General features: G+C 36.7%; 1 protein-coding gene across 2 annotated transcripts in view; it reads left to right on the plus strand.

Annotated features, from left to right (window-relative positions):
• The window catches only part of NBAS (NBAS subunit of NRZ tethering complex), a 178,954-nt gene that overhangs the window by 145,426 nt on the left and 12,090 nt on the right, over positions 1-21,438 (plus strand). For both annotated transcript variants that reach the window (XM_081317067.1, XM_081317068.1), the window contains exons 47-50: positions 1,037-1,126; positions 4,937-5,132; positions 10,437-10,576; positions 17,763-17,907. In XM_081317067.1, the coding sequence (XP_081173193.1) occupies positions 1,037-1,126; positions 4,937-5,132; positions 10,437-10,576; positions 17,763-17,907 (571 nt within the window). The remainder of the gene's footprint in view (positions 1-1,036; positions 1,127-4,936; positions 5,133-10,436; positions 10,577-17,762; positions 17,908-21,438) is intronic.

Genomic DNA, 21,438 nt, shown 5'->3' on the forward strand with positions numbered 1-21,438 from the left:
CCTTTTCGTTTAATGGTCTTTTCTATTCACATAGCCAAGCAATGCGAGTTTATACACAGAGCGGTAAATTAATCAGGCAGCATCTTAAAAGGAGAAGAGAAAATATTGCAACATTGAAATGCCTGAAATTTCAAATGTTTCTAAAACATTGATAAACGTGCATATAAGTTATTGCAATTAGTGAATGCAGAAATAGAGCTTATGTAATAGAAAGTAACAAATTAATTAGTAAAATTAAGCATAGAATACAGAAATATTGAACTATTAAGTGGATCGTAATATTTAAATCTGCGCTTGCTTTGCAAAGGTTCTATTCTTGTGAATCTTTCCCTTTTCCCAAGAACCTAGTTAATTATGCAATAGAAGCAGTTCAGAAACCTTATTATAGCTTGTTTCTGTGCCTAAAATGAGAAAATTATACTCTGAATGTATTTTTTGCCAGAAAAATTCCTAACATTTGAGGCCTAGAATCTTGTGAAGATTTCAGTGTTATTACTGTTGTGGCTCTTGGGAGACCAAACCTTAATAACCTTTTAGATCCTTAATTATTCAAGATTTTGAACCAAGAAAGCAACTTCAGTACACGTCATATTAGGGTCTTTATAAATGTGTTTCTTAATACTGATTAATGTGACAACTTTCCTGGCAAATGCAGTTTGTTGTTAATTAGAGGGGATCTTGTGTCTTAATTTTCTTATTAAAAAAACTATTCTGACAGTTATAAAAGCCAGTTATGAAAGTTGAGTTCATAGTAACACTAAAACATGGGTTGTTTAAACAGGATTTGTTGGACAAGTTCAGATGGGTTCATACAGCTTACTAAGCCATAATTTGTTTGCGGATCCACAAATGGTTGGATTCTCATATCACACTGAACCAAAACTAAGCAAACCAAATTATGATTAACTCAGTCTGCGTATCTTCTGGCTAATTGTTATTTTGATAAGCAGCACCAAATGTTTATACACGCAGGCCTTTGGGATTTCTGAAACATTGATTCCAAATAAGCATCTTTCTGTTTTACTCATTTTGACAGCGAAGGGGATGATCAGCATTCTTTTCAGAAAGATCATTTTCAGATATTGGAAGACATGGTCTCTGCTGTCCACACAAGTGCTGAAAACGGGTAAGAGTTTTGAGGGTGTAATGTGAAACCTGATTACAGTTGCTAAATAAAAATATGCATCAAATTTGAATGAATTGGAAAAACCTGGATTAAATCAGACAGTTTAGAAATGATTCTGTGGATCTCCCAAACCAGAAAGGAGGTGGGGGGCAGAGTAAATGCAACCAGCTTATGAGCAGGACTGGTAACCCAGGCCAAAAAATATTTTATTTTTGTTTCCTATCTTGTATGCTGCATTCAACTATTTTTTTGCTCATGCAAATAGTCAGCAGATTTGAGATGCTTTCTGGTTTTGTTGTTCATACTAATTTCCTATCAAATTTGAAATGTTTTCTCCACACATCCGTATGTTTAATGTCAGATTCCCGCTCTGTGCCCTATTCAGAAACCTGCAGCTTTGTAGCTTTTGGGTCAGGAATCTGTTCTTTTCACACTACATACATTCTACTATCCTTTCTTATTTTGCTAACACTGTTTGGGACTTTTTTTTAAACTCCTCAAGCATTTTTTATTCTCTCTCTCTTTCCTTCTTTTTTTTTCTCTCTCTCCCTTGCTGTCATTTCTTTCTTAGATTGTCCATGTTTTGATAGAATCAGACAGTTCCATACCCACCAATGGATCTCTATCCTTTAAACTTCCACTTTGTGTATGTACTCTGGCAGCAAATGTTTTCAAATAGTCACCTCCTGCATCCATCCTGCTATAACTCGTCAAGATATAGTTCAAAAGAACCATTACACTGTTTGTTGTACATGCTGTTAGCTTCCCCAGGGAAAAGCCCAATGAATCTAGTCACAAATCCATATATAATGCTAGTAGGAAGATAAATTTTGAAATACCAATATTACTATGATAAGGTCTTAGACTTGTACTCCATGAAACATTATTTACCTTTGTATCCTTCAGATGTTGTAGGAACTCAATATAAATGGTTCCCTTCAGAAAGATACAGTTATCTGAAAAATGAGCTTGCCTAACTTTTGAAGCCAAGGCCTCAACTGCTTTCTTTTTAATTTATCAGCTTTTTAATTTACATTCCAAATGTCACTTCCTCCAAAAACTCATTTCTAATTTAGCACCAGTTCTTTGAGAGATGAAATATAAAAAGAGTACATAGGCTAAATAAATTTTGAAGTTTTTATGAAATGATAACTTAAACTGTCAGCTTATATTATTTCGGCACTTTCAGACAGGTTGAATTGGTATCTTCTAGCTGGTATTATGTTCCTATCTGTCTTGTTAAAATGACTACAGCAGCATTGCTTCAAATATAAATCACATGCTACCTGCTGCTTCTTTTCATTTTTAAAAAAAACAGTGTCAAGTTGAAATATTATCAATGAATATAACAAGCATTGTTTATACAAATACAGATGTATAGCCTTTTAGAGCTAGTAAAATGGGCAGTGGTTGTCTGAAATGGGCAGTGGTGGTATTGATAACTGGAATATTGTAAATCCTACAGCATCATATTAAGATTGTTTGATTGTGTGTTTCCTCAAATCACAGATGTCATTCAGTATATAGTCTGTGTGTTAGAACAAGAAAAGCTACCTGTACCTATTACAGCTTATGATGCTTCTTATTTAATGAAATAACACAGTTTTTTACTTTGGTAGTCAGCAAACAAAACTATTATTACTCTGTTGTTATTATGTTGTAAATTATTTCTACCAACTTCCCTTTCTAATTTGCTTCCTTGTGTACTTTTAAAATTAACAGAAAATGCTTTTTAACTTTAGTCTGCTGCAATATTGTTATTCATGTGACGCTTTGAAGGAACTGATCAGACTCAAGTGGATTAACTCTAGCACAGGAGAATAAGAGCAGCTGTTTGGAGAAAATAGGAACGGTTAAATTAAAGACAGATCCACATCCTTCCCTCTCAAAAAAAATTGAGAAGGAAGATATTAAAAGATTATTCCTAAAGGATTTGTGGGCGAATAAAGTATATTAAAAAGAAGCAGTGCCTCATGTTGTCGAAGAGTTATTGCTGAAGACAGGAGAGAGTAAACTATTTTCTGCTCAGTATGGCTTGGTTCCAGGTTTGAACAGGTTAAAGGCAATAGTATGAAGCATATCTAGGAAAACAGTTGGAAAAAGCATGCCACCTGCACAGCGTACTAGTATGGATTAAGTACTGTATTTGCATCCTATTTTCAGATAAAGATTGTGTCCCAGAGAGTTTATGCTAATGAAGAATTAAGGGCAGATTTATTGTATAAAGCTAAAAAACAAAAAGTAAACTAGATGTTTGAAGGAAAGAGAATGGAAGATAAATTTCTCCCAAATTTCTTTTTCAAGTATACAGTTACTTTTGAGGAGGGGTAGAGATGCAGTCTAAGCTGACTGTAAACTTTGGTACTAAACATAAACGTAAATCAACAAGCTGACTATTTCTTGATTTCTCCCACAAGTATACCTTGAATCACAGGTTGGTAACAACATGATCTAAATCAGATTAGAAAGAAGCATTGTGAAATGAACTAAATCAAGAACATAACAAATGGGAGTCCCGGTAGAAAATGTCACAATTTGGCAGGAGTAACTTTCAGAGTTTTGCTTTCTGAATGAATAAATAATCATTTAAAGAAAGACAGACATGAGGGGGCCTTGCAGGAAGCTAAATGTTCATATAGACAATTTAATTACCATGGCCCTTTCTCCATTCTTTTACTCTAATTATCCATTTTATTTCTTCAAAAATTCAATTTTGTTTTGTTTTCTGTTTTTTTCATCAGGAAAATTTGCAGATACCTCTTTTTTATATTCTGTGGCTTTCGGCATTTGACTATACAAATATTGTTGTTTGAAGAACCGAATAGGCATTAGAATACAGATTTTCTCTAGTGACAAGAAATGCACTATCTGCTTTGGTTGAGTAGTCAGAATGCTATTTAATTTTGCTGACCGATAGTTAATAGATTGTGTTATATGAAAAAAAATTGTCATAGGATGATGTTAAAATAATTTCCTTGGAATGAATTTCTTTAAAACCACCCAAAACTGGCAAAACAAAAGTATACAGTAATGCAAATATCTGATAGTATGTAACAATAGATCTGCTAAAAATGTTGAACAGGCAGCCTTTGGTTTTTCCTGACGAATCAGTTGGTTTTTGGGAAATACTTTGCTTCTATTAGGATATTCTGCTTTTTCAACTCAAATTTTCAGTTAATTTACCAACTCCTTATAAATAAATATTAAGTATAATTTAAAAATAAATACTAGTATATCTTCTATCTATTGAGAGTTTTTAGATTAACTACTTCAGTGTTTAATTTCTGCATATTCTCACTCACCGCTCACATGGAACCATCCCCTCAGGTCTGTGACAATTCGCCACTGGCAACTTGCCACAACCAACTTGCTGTGAGACCACTTGCCACAGCCAACTCGCCATGGGACAACTCACTGTGGGAGAAGAGTTACACTGATATCAAAGACATGGTGGAATAGAATCATTAAAGAAAGGAGGGAAAAGAGGGACAGAATGAAATGTTAAAAATTAAAATATTTTTTAAAATTTATTTTAAATAGTTAAATTGAAATGTTAAGTTTTCCTGTGGCGAGTTGTCCTATGGTAAGTTAGCTGTGTCGAGTTGTCCCACGGCAAGTTGGCCATAGCAAGTTGGTTGCAGTGAGCTGGCTGCAGCAAGTTGTCCCATTCCACATCCCCTCCCCCCCTCCTCTGTCCGGAAAGTTGGAGACCACTGTCTTAATTCAAGAAGGACCTGAATGGAATTTGTTAATAGAATACGATCAGATGAAAACCAATAATAACAGATGTGTATCTTGATTTCATTGTAGCGAGAATCTGGTGTCTTCAGATGATTTGTTGGCTTGGCTTAGGCCCTTCTGTGGAGATGATTCTTTACCAGTGAGGCCTCGCATAAGAGTGCTACAGATTTTGGAGCAAGCTTTTCACCTAAGTGACGAGGATAGCAAGCTACTTATACTATTTAGAACACAAGCTGTTCTCAAAGCCTACTGGCCCCAGACTCAGGTAGGCAATCTCATATGGCAATGTTTGTTCTTTACAAATAAGCAAATTATTTATAAAATAGTAGTTCTGGACCTTCATTGATCATTTAGGCTTACAGAGCACTTATGGGTTTCTTCTCCTGTTAAATAGGTGCTTGTTTGTACTATTTTTTTTCTCTTAAACCAATAAATATCTGGGGCGATTTTTTTCATTTTCTAATTCCTGTTCTTTGTTAATGAGTTTTAATAAAATAAAAACTAAAACTGTAAAAAGTTTTTTTTAAAAGAAAACATAGATCTTGAGCATATTGCATGAAAATATATTTAAGTTAAAATTAGGTATACATTATTAACTGCATATGGTACCCAGAAAGCAGTAAAAGTTACCAAGCACAAGGGTTTTCAGCTAAACTATGTTTCTTTTTTCTCTTGTCTTTTCTAAAACTTAAAAACATTCCTCCTTTGATGAAAATAAAAATAAAAATTATTCCTGGTTATTACATGGGTACATCCACATAGGTTTCTTGGTAACAAGAATATTGTTTTTCATCACTTTCTTCCTGGATGTGTTTCTTTAAAAATATGTGACACCTAGACTGTAAGGTAATTACTTTCCATCCAAGTATTCATCAGCTCTTGTGCTGCTTATGTTTTTTGTGATCAGCTAAAGTTGGTTAAAACCATATGCTGGGCTGTTCTCAGTTACCCTATTACTGTATGGCAGCCAAAGCATTCAGTGCTAATGGCATTTTGCAACATAACATTTTACTATGTTATATGTAGCTCTTGATTTCATTCTGAATAATGAAACGGTATTTTATGTTTCCCCCTTGAATTAACTGGATTTTTTTTCAGTGACACTATCCTGTTGGCAAAGAAATGCCTGTGCAATGTTTATATTGTTTTGTTATGGCTATTTTTGATTCTTACCTATGCGATCTAAACTGCATAGGCATAGAACAAATTATATGTTGAAAAATAAATAAATTAGCAATTGGCTGAGATAAGAGAGGCAGTCAATAGGAAAGAAATAAACTGAATGAAGTAAATTTCATGATGACTGAATCATTAAGCATGTGAAGATCCTCCCCAACATTTCTTCCCTCCTTCCTCCCCAAGGGAAAATATTCAGACAGTTCAGAGCAGAATAACAGAGTTGGGAGGGACCTTGGAAGTCTTCTGGTTCAACCTCCTGCACCAGCAGGAAAGTTTATACCATTCCAGAGAAGGACTAGCACTGATGATGTTACCTAGTTTGGGCAATGAAAACATCTGCAAGAAAACAAACAAGCTCATAGAGCAGGAAGGGCCCCTCAAGTCACTGTCCAGTCTCTTAAAAGCCTCCAATGATGCCATCCATACGTGCCACGTATGGTTTATGGGCGATTCTGATTTGTAAACACAACCGTTCAACACAGTGTAATAGCATACACTGGACTTCGTGCTCTGAAGCCATTACAGAGGAAATTACTGTGCTCTAGCTGAGATGCTTAGAACGTTGATCTGTAATTTATCTAAGTTACAGCCTAGGAATATGAGCTAAGTCAAGAAGAACAAGTAATTTATCCTGTTTTGAATTTCTTCTTGGGGGAAAAATGGCACAATCATTTATCAATCAGTATCTTCCATTTCAAGATAATTTTTGATGAAGCAGAGAGCCACTGGTTTTCTATGAGTTCATAATGACACATACATAATTATGTATGTAATTCAAGGAAATCTCAGTGGAAGAACAAAATATATTGAATCAGGGCAGGAATTTAATTCCATTTTCATCTTTCTTTTGATTGTAACACAGTACCTGAAGATAAAAGCATATGTTATCTTTGACTTCTTTTCAAGAAGCCTTCTCTTGTGAATAGATATGAGCTTAACAGATCTTTACTATAACTTCATTGGGCTTGAGAATGTATTGTAGCAATTAGAATCTTCTCTCAAGTGCCTTGTTTGTAATTCTGCTTTTAATGGTGTAGTAATTCAGATTCACATTGCAGTGAAGAACTGAATAATAGAGATATACATCTGCAAATTGAATTAATCAACATGGGTTTTGCTAGGATACAAATAAATCTGCCATGGATTTGAGGTTTGACTAGTATGAACAGATAATGTTATAGCATTTAACAAATGCATATAGTTAATTTAAATTTCCAGAAAAGAAAATGCTTGGCTTCCTCATGTCATATGCTTCAGCAACACTGTTTCTTCGACTCATTTAAAACTTATTTTCTCAGTGCTGATACTGCTTATAACAAAATTAGTGTTTCAGTAGTATCATTATGGACAAAGTCTTCTAGAATCAGATCTGGTATCAAGTATTATAAAATTTACATTGAGAAGAAAAAAAAATGTAAATGAGAAATAACACTGTGTCAACATTTTAGCCTTTTTCAGTTTGAATATTTATTATGACATTTATTCATCAATTGTATTTATTCCTGTATAGGTAATCCTCGAGTTACGAGCGTTCCCTTAGTGAACGTTCAAAGTTATGTGATAAGCACCCCCTTGTGTTTACAAAAATATCCCAAAATTACAAATGTTGCCGCACCACGTCAGTTGTTCACCCTTACGAACAACCGCAGTGGCATTAGAGTATTTGAGGGGCTACCACAAAGAAGAGGGGGTCAAATTATTCTTCAAAGCACCAGAAGGCAGGACAAGAAACAATTGTCCAAAGAGAGAAGCAACCTGGAATTAAGGAGAAACTTCCTGACAGTAAGGACAATTAACCAGATGTTTAAGAAGAGACTAGACAGTCACTTGTCTGAAATGGTATAGGTTCTCCTGCATGAGCAGAGGGCTGGACTAGAAGACCTCCAAGGTCCCTTTCCCCACCCCCACCCGGGTCTCCCTAGGCACTAGGCCTTGGATACTCACCTTGCAAAGATCGAGATCCTTCACTTTCTTGGCGACTCCAGGCAAATGCGTGAGCAAAAGCTGGGAGTGAATCACATTCAAGGTACAAGATTCACTCCTATGAATCCTCGATTTATGGATGGAATGGGCAGGCTCCATTATATTCATAACTCAAGGACTGCCTGTGTTATAGCAGAGTGTGCTCAATATTAATCAAATATCTGGCAAATCAGAATTTATTATTTGCTTTTTGTACAGAAATCTTTATAGCATATTCTCCTGGCAATAATATTCAGATTTTAAAGAAGTTTCTGGATTTGAATTAATTACCAGCTCTTTCCTGTCACATTTCATTTCAACAGTTTTTTTCTTTCTAAAGTATTATTTATATTATACATTTGAGGTTTATTTTGCTATGTACCTTGATGACCCCAACTTTTCAAAAACGCCTTTTTATGTATAAATCAAAAGATTCTGCTAGCACGCTTTCTATTAATATGAGCTTACTTAAGGGAAATAAGTGACTTGAGTTTTTATACAGTATATTAATTGAAGTTCAGCTTCTAATAAATGTAAATCCAAAAAGAGCAAACTGGAAGAACTGCAAAGAGATCAAGGACTTCATTTTTATTTACGGTACTTTGCCTTATTTTTTCTTATACTGTCACTTGGCTAATAAGGATGAGGGTAGAAGGCCCCTTCCTTTATCTGAAGCCCGTTCCCCTCTTCCTCATAAAATCCCTTCTAAATCTAAAGCTGGGAATGATCTTGCTTGCTATCAGAATGTTTTAAGGGAAGTTAGGTGCTGTTGTACTCAGAAGAGTAACATTTCTTACGCTAAAAAAAGCAGAATGCTACACCTGGGGAAATCTATTTACATCAAATGTTTGTGCACTGCCCGGAGTCACTTTAAGTGAGATGAGCAGTTTTATAAATTTGGTTGATAAATAAAAGAGACTTAACCATTTTGAATTAAAAGTATCTCTGGTAACAAATATGGGAAAATAAAGCACGAAGCATACTCTAAGTGATATTAACTGCTGAATCAGTATTAAGTACCATAGAAGCATATTGCTGGAATCTATTACCCAATTCCTGTAGAGCAGGAATTTTGGTGGCATGAAGCAAACTGCCTTATGGCTAGTTATGACTACTAAAACAAGCAAGAAGAAACAAGAATTTGGTTGTCCTCTGGGTGCTAGACCAGGGCTTTTCAACCTTTTCACTCATTGTCCCACTTTTAGGATATGGCAATATCCAAGTACCACCAGTCACCTAGCAAGATATCAAAAACTTAATGACAAAAGAAAAAAGTACAGGTAGTCCTCAACTTACAACAGTTCGCTTAGTGACTGTTCAAAGTTACAATGGCACTGAAAAAAGTGCCCCCCAATCCACAACCGAGCAAGACACCTGCCTGCCCGCCCGGTGGCACTTTTCCTCCTGTCCGAGATTTTCATTGTTGTGAGCATTTCTGTTGAGGATTGGCAGCAGGGGTGGGTGGGGGTGGGTGTTTGGTTTTTATTCCCCCCGCCCCCCTCTGCTGGGTGGTTGCAGCAGGTTTTGGTCAATTCACATGACCCTGGGACACTGTGACCGTCATAAATATGAATCAGTTGCCAAGCATCTGAATGTAAATCACAAGACTCGGGAGATGCTGCAATATTCCAGCTGATCGGTGCTTCTTTTGGGCTCAGCAGAAGTGCCAGGATCAGTGCTGCTTTCCAGCTGATTGGTGCTTCTTCAGGGCTCAGCAGAAGCACCAGGATCAGCACCAAGCTCCACCTTTCCAGCTCCGATCAGCTGGAAAGCGGCACTCTTACTGGCGCTTCCGCTGAGCCCTGATAGCCCTGCAGCTCCAGCTATCTCTCGCTCAGGCTTGTGCGGTGCTGCCACCAGTTCAGCTCATTCCCCTCCCCCACTACCACTTTTCTAGGATGGTCGCGTACCATCTGCCAGGTGTGAATGCACCACAGGTGGTACCCGTACCACTGGTTGGAAAGCCATGTGCTAGACAATGTCCCATTATACAAAGATTTCCCCAAGCTTCTGCTTGTCACCAGTCTCTTCACACAATTCCATTGTACTCGTAGCTTTGCTCTGTTCTCCTTCATGCTTTCATCTGTTACTGAAAGCAAGAAATCTTGCAGGAGATATTTGAATTGTGAAAGCCATGTGCTTGATATTCCTATTTGGGTTTGTAAGAAAATGTTTTTAAAAATAAAGCAAACCACTTCCCAAAAATATTGCCAAGAAAACTGCAGGAACTAGTTTATGCAGTTGCCAAGATTCAACATTGATTTGAAGGCAACAAACAAACCCAGTTTAACATAAGAATACTTCGTATTTGTTTTTTTGTTTACTATGCTACCAATTTTACTGTCTAAGCAACTAATATTTGAATAATTCTGTTCTCTACTCTGATATCTGTATTTATTTTGAACTGCTGCTTTTTCCAATTTATTAGGTAGAAATAACAGAGATTGAAAATGAAGAAAAAAGGTATCTTCTGTTCATGAAACTTCTGGAAAATAGTGGGGAACATGAAGAATTCCAGCATTTAGTTATGCTTCTGCAAGCTTGGCCTCCTATGAAAAGCCCAAATATGTAAGTTATTTGTTTTGCGTTTAACATAAGTTTAAAATACCTTTGGAGATTTTAAAGTAGATCTTATCCTAGTGTTAATTCTGAATGTACTTTCCATTTGTTAAGAAATAAATTATTGGGCTTTCAGTTTGTGATCAAGGCGCTGGCAGACGCCCCAGGGGAGCGCTCTCTCCGCCGCCCGGTTTTCCTCTGTTGGGAGACCCTGAAAAGGGTCGAAAGTCACCCTGGAGGGGCGACGACCATGAGGAGGACCCCTGATTGATCGCGGAAGGGCGGCAGCCCTTCTGTTTGATCTGAGGCAGCTCCTTTGGACCAACGGAGAAAAGATCGGCCATCAACATGGCCGATCACTAAGCTGTTACCAACCAAAGGCCAAAATTACCACCAAGCACAACGAAAGCACCGCAGAGGAATTGGGTGAGACCTTACCTTACCTTTCTTATATCCCACCTATCTTCCTGTAAAAGCTTCTTGAAATTCCTTCTGCCCCCCCCTTAAAATGGTGGTGCCTGCTTACTTTGGGAAAATAAAGCTTTGAAAGGAAAAGAACAACTAAACTAAACAACTAAATAATTGGACTTGTACTTTTTGGATATTTGATGTCCCAAATAGTTCCTATTTCTATGTTGACTTATTACCTTATCTACCTGTTAAGTTGGATTTTTTTTAAAAAAAAAAACTGGATAAAAGCCTAACCTGAGTTTGGAAAATGACTTTATATGCTATCGGGAACATCTTGTGGTGAAGCCTGGTATAGCAAGTGAATTTCTTTGATTGTGAGACCTGCTTACAGCCCAGATTTGTCCTTGGCACTATCTAAAAAAGATAAGAACTTGAAACAGCTGGGAAACAACTTCTAGGAATAGTGGAAGTGGACATTCTTTTACCCGTCTACTATAGAGAGCGTCCTCTCGTACTGTATTGTGGTTTGGTATGCTGGTCTGACAGCCGTGGATAGGAAAGTATTACAGAGGGTGGTGAGCTCAGCACAAGACATTGTGGGCTGTCCCTTGACACCACTGGATGACATCGCCAGGGCCTGCTGTCTTGGAAGAGTGAGGAAAATTCTCAGGGATGACTCACACCCTGGTCGGTATCTCTTTACTCTCCTACCATCGGGTAGGAGATATAGGAGTATAGCCAGCCGTACCAACAGGCTGAAGAACAGCTTTTATCCATGGGCTGTTAGGCTTTTGAACGGGAAATAATTTTATAAACTTTATGTATGATTGACTTGCGAGGCCACTGTGTTGTTCAATTAGCTCACATGGTGTAATAAGATGGAGGGTTTGTCACTGTGAGTTGGGGGGGCACAAAGGGAGGCTCAGCCAATCTCAATGTATATATGGTTATACTTTGACAATAAAGGTTCATTCATTCATTCATTCACTGACTTTATCAAAAATAGCCTCTACTAAAGGACTATCTGTAAACACCATAGAAATGGAGGAATACTACCCACAACTTAACTATAAGCTTATACTTGAGAAAATCCTTGAAGCTACTGAGCTAATGAATTCTAGACTGAGAGACAAAGGTGCCAGCTTAAATTTACAAAATGAAACCTTGATTTCAACTGATGAACTTGCAGTCCAAAAAGCAAGAGAAGAGGAAGAAACTAATATCAAGACAGAGGACTTTAAAGAAAAAACAAGTACAATCTACTGAGAACTTAGATAGCCAAACCTCGATTTCAACTAAAAAATCTACAATTCAAAAAGCAACAGAACCAACAGAAGCTGAAGAAAGCAATACTAAGATGGAGGGTGCTAAAGACCAACAAGTACAGCATATTGAGAACCTAGACAACCAAACAACAACCATAACATTGGACATGATTTCTTACTCAAGCCAGATGAAACCGGAAGAAGAAGAAGGCCAGACTGAACTGAAGACAAATATACTAAAGCAAACATGGAGATTTGAACTATTAGGGCAACAATTCAATGATTACAAAGGGGTCAATTCCTTTGAAAAATTGATAATTGGATGGTCTCCCTTGACAGGTCTAAACTTGCATACGGATTCTCACGAGCAGAATAACAGAACGATACTAACATGAGAGTCAGATCCTGGGAAAAAAAAGCCCAGAGGTGTAATTTGCCCCAAAATTATATATCAACAGCCCCACCATGCATCTCCAACAACTTGACACACATGCTTAGCAACATATTCACATGCTCTTCCATTGATATATAGCATCATTTGCCCCTCTGGATTCTACATAGAACAAACTAGCCAAAATTATTCACAAATGAATTAATGAACATGAAATTTCACTTAAAAGGTCTGTCAGCGCATTTCAGCCTTCTAGGACAGGAGTCCCCAACCCCCGGGCCATGGTCCACTACTGGGCTGCAGCCTATTTGAATGGAGCTTCGTGCATGAGCATTCTCCACTCGTGGAGAATGTAGATTGCATGAAAGGTTAAAATTTATCAATTAAAAACATTGTATTTGTTAAGACCTTTTGATGTACCTGTGACTTCAACAATCTCTTGCTCAACCATGCTGTTAAAATCTCTTTTTTCCAAACTGATTACTTTGTAATGTTCAATAGAATGTCCTGGGAGTTTAGTCAATCTAATGCATCTGATGAAGTAGGCAGCAACTACTGAAAGATTATGCCTGTTAATTAGAAAAGAGTGCTACCAGAATCTTCCTGATTTTTGGCTACCATAGCTGTCCTTCTATAATGTTTATTTTAATTAAAATATCTGATACGTATTTTGTTCTGATGGAATATGGAAGATTGAACCATCCAAGCATAACCTATACATTTCAGTGAATTGTTCGGAGTATTTTTCATTTTGAGCACTTTTTCGTCTGTATTTGACCTTTACAAAGCATTGATATACACTTGGAATTCCCTTAGAGCAAAATTTTTATTTAGTAGGAAAAAACTGCATTGAGAAATAGGATTTTTTTTTTACAATGGCTTGGTTACATGTATTTTCTTTTTTTTCATCAGATTCCTCTCTTGCCTTTCAAAAAAAGCTGCTCTGCATATGGATAAAAAAGCCAGCATGCTTAGATTTATGGTGTATTTAAACAATCTATTACACCATAATTTCATTGCTTTCCTTTTCAAAAGAAACCTAAGAATTTCTGGCTGCCACAGGGGGAGTGTTATCGTATAGGACTACTCTTAACCTACATAGCTTAAAAAAATCCTAATATGTCTCTCTCTGACCCATACATTCTGAGTTAATTGATTTAATAATTATGGGGGGGAAAGAACATTATTTGTGAAGTATAAAATTGTTTTCTTCTCTGTCTGGCCACTGAGCCATGTAAAACTGAGCACTAGTTGTCTCTTGTACCTCAGAAAATGAACTTTCATAATCTGAGTTCCTGTAATGACGAATGACAGCTGTTTTGGTTTTGCTTGATAATATTCCACTGAGCTATGGAATTTTATATTGTTCCTTGGACTTATTTTCAACATATTTTTCCTATCAAAATCTGATCTGGAAAATTTGTTGGGTCAGACTGGAGGGGATACAGGACAAAGTTAAAAAAAAAGTTCTACTATATGAATGGATTTCTGGTCATGGAATGTTGGCTTTTACCTATTTACCTCTCTTCAGTTAATTTTTGGCAAAAGGAAAAAGGCAACCAAAACTGCTATATTTTGTGTTCTCTTCCAGTGGTGGGGAAAATAATTCTGTGGGCCAGAAGATATTATGAGATGATATTTTGGAGAAGACAATCTCTGCCCTATGTAGCTACCCCTATTGTTGCATAATATGTATTCTCATTGAACTAATTTAACCATTCCACAGTATTAATTCAGTTATGCATTTAACTATTTCTCTGGTCTCTTTATTGAGTTGTCACATTCCAGATTACCTCTGGATTCTTTCAAAGAGAAACTGTCACTTTATCAAAGACATCATCTGTACATCGTCTTTGACCAGAATGTACACACTTGTGTAAATTTGCATAGTTTTACATATAAATAAAACATTTCTGACGAGAAAAATACTTTGTTTCCACATGATGCGTTCATTAGTCACAGCAGCCAGAGTTTCGAAGCAAATTTTCCTGAAGCATAAAAAAAGATGGCGAATGTTGTGACTTATATATTTTGTAGCTTTTATAAGTTAGGTGCTTGTATTAAAATTAGTTCTTTTCAAATAATTGAATAGCACTTTCTTAATGTAATCTGTTTTAGTTTATTAAATAATTAAGTTCACAATCCAATTAAAGGGAAAAATAAGAATGTTTAACGCCACCTTTGATTCTCCCTCTTCATCATTCTACTGGTATTAATCTTGATCCAGAAAACATATTACAACCATTTTTAATTTCCAATAATAATCACGTAATGTCTGAAATTCAAAACCCTGTCCCCAGGTGGATTTATAGACAAATTGATGTGGAGTGTGAGAGGCAGAAAATGAACAAAATGTTAAGCTTTAATTTGATAAATAAATGGTATGGATTCTTACACTAATTTAGTCTCGACAAGTTTATAATTTATGAGTATTATTACATTATTACCTACTGAATTTTACTGTAATGCACAGTACTGGTGATATATCTGCTAATTCCAGTGTGATAGTTGTGCCTAAACTCAAACAATATCATTGCCCAAGTCATAATAGCATGCAAATTGTGATTCTAGATTAGAAAATTAATTCAGGGTAATATTTCATAATTGACTTAAATTTTTGTTGTTGTTGTTGTTATTATTATTATTAACATATGACGTTACAGTAGCCAGGAGACCACAGTGCAATTGCAGAGTAGTTGTTTGGCTTGCCATGGTACTAGCCCTATTATAGGATACACTTGTGCACTTCCCACGTTGCACCACAGGAGGGCGAGCTGGTGTCACACCAGAGAGAAAGAGGAGCAGCTCTTTCTGTAGTGTCATCCAAGGCTCCCTCCCTTCCCAGAGCTGCCTCACAAGCGGCCGCTGCAACCAGGAAATTTCACAGCCATCACGAGCCTAATGGCCTGCACAGAGCACCAGCTTGTCTCCCCACCAAAGTACTACCTATCTACAGTCATGGCCGAAATTGTTGGCACCCTAGAAATTTTTCCAGAAAATCAAGTATTTCTCACAGAAAAGTATTGCAGGAACACATGTTTTGCTATACACAGTGTATTGGAACACAACAAAAAAAGGGAGGAAAAAAAACAAATTGGACATAATGTCAAACAAAACTCCAAAAATGGGCTGGACAAAATTATTGGCACCCTATTGTTTCAAGCATGTGATGCTCCTTTAAACTCACCTGGGGCAAGTAACAGGTGTGGGCAATATAAAAATCACACCTGAAAGCAGATAAAAAGGAGAGAAGTTCACTTAGTCTTTGCATTGTGTGTCTGTGTGTGCCACACTAAGCATGGACAACAGAAAGAGGAGAAGAGAACTGTCTGAGGACTTGAGAACCAAAATTGTGGACAAATATCAACAATCTCAAGGTTACAAGTCCATCTCCAGAGATCTAGATTTGCCTTTGTCCACAGTGCGCAACATTATCAAGAAGTTTGCAACCCATGTCACTGTAGCTAATCTCCCTGGTCGTGGACGGAAGAGAAAAATTGATGAAAGGTTGCAACGCAGGATAGTCTGGATGCTGGATAAGCAGCCCCAAACAAGTTCCAAAGGAATGCAAGCTGTCCTGCAGGCTCAGGGAGCATCAGTGTCAGCGCAAACTATCCGTCGACATTTAAATGAAATGAAACGCTATGGCAGGAGACCCAGGAGGATCCCACTGCTGACACAGAGACATAAAAAAGCAAGATTACAGTTTGCCAAAATGTACTTGAGTAAGCCAAAATCCTTCTGGGAAAACGTCTTGTGGACAGATAAGACCAAGATAGAGCTTTTTGGTAAAGCACATCATTCTACTGTTTACCGAAAACGAAATGAGGCCTACAAAGAAAAGAACACAGTACCTACAGTGAAATATGGAGGTTCAATGATGTTTTGGGGTTGTTTTGCTGCCTCTGGCACTGGGTGCCTTGAATGTGTGCAAGGCATCATGAAATCTGAGGATTACCAAAGGATTTTGGGTCGCACTGTAGAGCCCAGTGTCAGAAAGCTGGGTTTGCGTCCGAAATCTTGGGTCTTCCAGCAGGACAATGATCCCAAACATACGTCAAAAAGCACCCAGAAATGGATGGCAAGAAAGCACTGGAGAGTTCTGAAGTGGCCAGCAATGAGTCCAGATCTGATTCCCATTGAACACCTGTGGAGAGATCTTAAAATTGCTGTTGGGAAAAGGCGCCCTTCCAATAAGAGAGACCTGGAGCAGTTTGCAAAGGAAGAGTGGTCCAAAATTCTGGGTGAGAGGTGTAAGAAGCTTATTGATGGTTATAGGAAGTGACTGATTTCAGTTATTTTTTCCAAAGGGTATGCAACCAAATATTAAGTTAAGGGTGCCAATAATTTTGTCCAGCCCATTTTTGGAGTTTTGTTTGACATTATGTCCAATTTGCTTTTTTTCCTCCCTTTTTTGTTGTGTTCCAATACACACAAAGGGAATAAACCTGTGTATAGCAAAACCTGTGTTCCTGCAATACTTTTCTGTGAGAAATACTTGATTTTCTGGAAAAATTTCTGGGGTGCCAACAATTTCGGCCATGACTGTATATACTTACATAGAACGTGCTTTCATACTGTTGGGTGGACAGAAGCTGAGGTGAATGACAGGAGCTCACCCTGCTATGCAGTGCTTGGGCTCGAACCGCCGGAGGTGAGACCATCTCCAGCATCATTAAGCCACTGTGCCTCTCTTATTACTAACTTTTAAATGATTAACAAGTATTTATCTGATTTTTTTTAAAAAAAATTATTTGCCTCTGACCTCAATTTTTATTCTATTATCACATTTTATTTGATATTACAGAAAACACATAATCAACCTTCATGACTTATTTGCTTATCCTGATCCTCCTAATAAAGTTCTCTCTTGGCTACAGTTTGTTTGTTGTTGTTTTTCGTTAAAATAATTTGTCCTGTTATTTTTTTTCATATTTGTTTCTAAAAAAAACATGTACTATATGGATTTGAAAAGCAGTTCGAGTTTGTTGTCAAAGTTATACAAACTATTTGCATTCAATATATGTTGTCAAAAATTACTTTTTAAGAGTACATGTAGGTAGATGTGCACAATAGAGACCAAATTGCTTTTAATGCTCATAAGAAAACCTATTTACCTTTATTTTAGAACATGTTCAAGTAATAATCTCTGGGTTAAACTGGGAACAGTGATGCTTATGAAGTGCCTACAAGAGCAAAAGAAGAGTGTGGGAGATGAGATTCTAACGATCTGCCGCTCTTTATATGAAACCAAGCACAGGCTCTCTGCAGAGGTAAGTCTACATGACTAGAGCCCTTGTTAGTTAGACATGACCAAGTTTACATGGACAGTAAACTTGTTAATATATGTAATTTCTTCATTAAACATAGGATGATAATAGTAAGGAGGCTTTGAAATATTTTAGCAACAATTAGTAACTCCTTTGTTACAGGCAGGTGCAGTGATACTCCTTTTGTTCCTCAACCCATTTGCACTAGATTTAACTCTCATGCAAATCTCACAGAGTCTGAAGTCCTGAAACAGTTGCAATTTTTATTAGTTAGTCACTACTGACAACAGATGGTTCCCAGCTGTCCGTTCATTTCCATGTCACTAGTTCAACCAAAGCTCCTGCCAGGATCCTTCCTAATGAAATTTTGTTTCATCTCTGTTGGTGGATCAGGGTATTCAAGAGTGCTAACCAACACCCAGTACTTGTTTGATTTACAGAGTTTGTCACTTAAGCTTTTATTGATTCAGTATTTGGGGGGGGACAGTTTGCTAAAATATTAAAACTTCTAAATTGCTTGAAGTCTCCTTTCCACCAGATGTGGCAATACAAACGCCTCATCATAAACTGCTAGCTTCAGACTCTTCTGTGCTTTTTTTTTTGTAAGTTCACTTTTGTCCCAACCACATCCATACAAATTTTCATTGTTACAGGGCCCTGAAATGCTGTGAACATGTTCTAGAGAGTGGACTGGTCAGATTTCATGCTGGAGAAACTGAAAACGTATATCAGAAATGTACTGGAAGGAAGGGTTGCAAAGTAAACGTATTTAGGGTTGACTTATTTATTTATTTAGAGGAAAGTTTAATGGTTTTTATCTTTACAGATAACGTGCCAATATAAAAAAAAGTATAACCAAATGAATTGTTCCAAAATAAAGCAAGTTAACGCAATTAAAAACAAAACTATTCAGTAAGTGATATATAGATTCACAGGATCAGATACCTGCCTTATATTGTTTATATATTATAATTGCTTTAGACCAACATTTTTATTTTAATTGCATTATAGTCCCCTACCTGAGTCTTTTTAAAACTTGATAAGTCAGGAATTGCTTCTGGGATTTTCTAATATGAAGAACATGTCCTAGTTGAGGGGTAGGCAACCTTGGCTCTTTTATGACTCGTGGACTTCAACTCCCAGAATTCCTGAGCCAGCCATGCTGAGGGAAAAGGGAAAGGATTCCAAGCTGAGCCATGCTGGCTCAGAAATTCTGGGAGTTGAAGTTCACGAGTCATAAAAGAGCCAAGGGTGCCTACCCCTGTTCTAGATGGAAGCATTCATGGGACTATGACAGCATGGCAAATATGGGCAGTAAAATGTTCACACTTCACCCTATTTAAAAATAGCCAAGGGTGAGCAGGAGGAGCTGGTCATGAGAACCTGTGAGCTCCACTGCATGGGACTTAGATACGTGCCTTTCCTGGTACTTTGAGTAGTGGCTGTGAATAGCTGGATTTAAAGTAAATGACACTTTAGAGGAGAGCATTGTCCTGGATGCCTTTAAAAAGACACTGGTATAACCCCTTCTGAAGATACCTTCTAGCTACACTTGATAATTATTCTTCTATATCTAACCTTTCTTTTTTAGAGAAATTTATTTGTTTTTAATGTATTAAATCAATCTATCTAGGTACCCTATCAACCTGTGATTCAGGGCTATATACGCAAAGTAAAACTAAATAATAATAATAGTAATAGTAATAGTAATAATAGTAATAGTAATAATAAAAAAGAGCAATCCCGGCATTTTTGAAAAGCTGTAAAGTCCTATAGGACCTTTGAAAGCTAAGGTCACTTATTTTGAGATTAGCATTAATAGTTTTCTTATAGTTGTATATTGCCTATTTATTTCACCAGCTTATTGCTATGTTGTTGTTTAATTTAGGGTTTTTAACTGTATTTTGGTTTTTAAATTATTATTGTAAGTTGCTGCGAGTCTTAAGATTTTGGAGGTTTACCAATATAATAAATATATACAAATGTGATTTGTAAGAAAACACTGTGTTAAAGCTTTGTCCCCCAATAAGAGATGTGATTGGTGTAGTTGACATCGTTGTCCTCATCATCCCATATTTCCAGCAGGAACTCAAAGTAGAGAATGTAGTATTCCCTTCTCCATTTTTCTCCTAAAACCTCAACCCTGTGCAGTTTTTTTTTGATTAAAGGTGAATAGTTAGTGAAGTTTTTGGCTGAGGATAGACTTGGATTGGCTCTCTCCTGATCCTGACCCAACATCCTTAAGCATTATCCAAATTGGTCATTAAGGATTGCCATTAGTCTTGAATTTCAGCTACTGCTAACCAGAAATAACAGGTGTTCAATATTCATACAGCACACAAAATAGTCACCGTTGGCTGTGGTTGAGTTGTGACTTTATTAACTATTTAAACTGATTTATTCTGTTGTTCGAGTGATTGCACAAGAAAAAAGAACCAATAAATTAAATGCATTGTAGATGAGATAGTAACATTAGAAATATTGAACTTTTCATCATCTCTTACAATTTTAGAGGCTTATTTCTGGTAAACAATATAACAAAAGGCTTGCAGAGCACAATATGAAATACTGATCATATATTTCTGCCCATTTTTCATGCATCCGGAAAGCACAATTTATTGCCATGTGTACAAGGCTTGCAAAAAAAAAGTTGATGGCTCTTAGGTTTAACAGTTGGGTGAAGCAGCAGTTTTATAGTGCCAGTAGCATTTTATATCTGCAAACCCATCAAAACTTTAAGTGAAGAAGCTGAATGATAAGAGGTTAGGCTAGAACTATAAAACTTCTTTCCAAAGAAGTCAAAATGACATTTTTATTCCTAGAGACTAGGAGCGGGAAAGGAAAGATAAAAGATATATAGAACTGCACTAGGCAATCTCTAAGGTACATCATCTATACAAGTTCTGTTGAACCTTTAATTCAAATCAGTTGAGCCAGCTTGTTCTTAACAGTGGAAGCATACTTCATAGAGCAAACTGTTATCCTATTAACAGTTATATAGACTAATTAGCATATATGCTGATTTGAGTTTGGATGAGGAACTAATTCCATTTTATAGTGCCCAGTCTCCATTTGGAAGTCTGCCAATCAACCAGTAGAAAGATATGTTTGTTGGATTTCTTATAAGCGGCCTAAAGTTGCTTTGGACAGTGAGATAGGTAGCTTATAAATTTCTTAAATAAATAAACTAAAATTTATCAATTATGCTACAGTCACACTCCATTTATGGATACTTGGATTCCTTTTGTGCTCGTTCTGTGCTAAAGCTGAACTAATTTTTCAAATATTTTCTGCTCAATATGACCATTTTCTAGAGATTCTGATTTTAGGGGATGTTCCTGACAAATAATCAATTAATGGCGATCATATCTTTGTATCTAATAGGATAAGAAGCACAACACGAAACTACAAAGATATTTAAACACAGTATTGTGCTAAGTGACTGCAGCTGGAACTGGCTTTTGCTATTAAAAGTGTTTTGATAAAATGAATAGACAAAATTGTTCTGGAATGAAAGTCTGTTTTGTATTGTTG

Source organism: Vipera berus, assembly GCF_964194415.1.
Source record: "Vipera berus genome assembly, chromosome: 1".
In the NCBI taxonomy this organism is placed as follows: Eukaryota; Metazoa; Chordata; class Lepidosauria; order Squamata; family Viperidae; genus Vipera; species Vipera berus.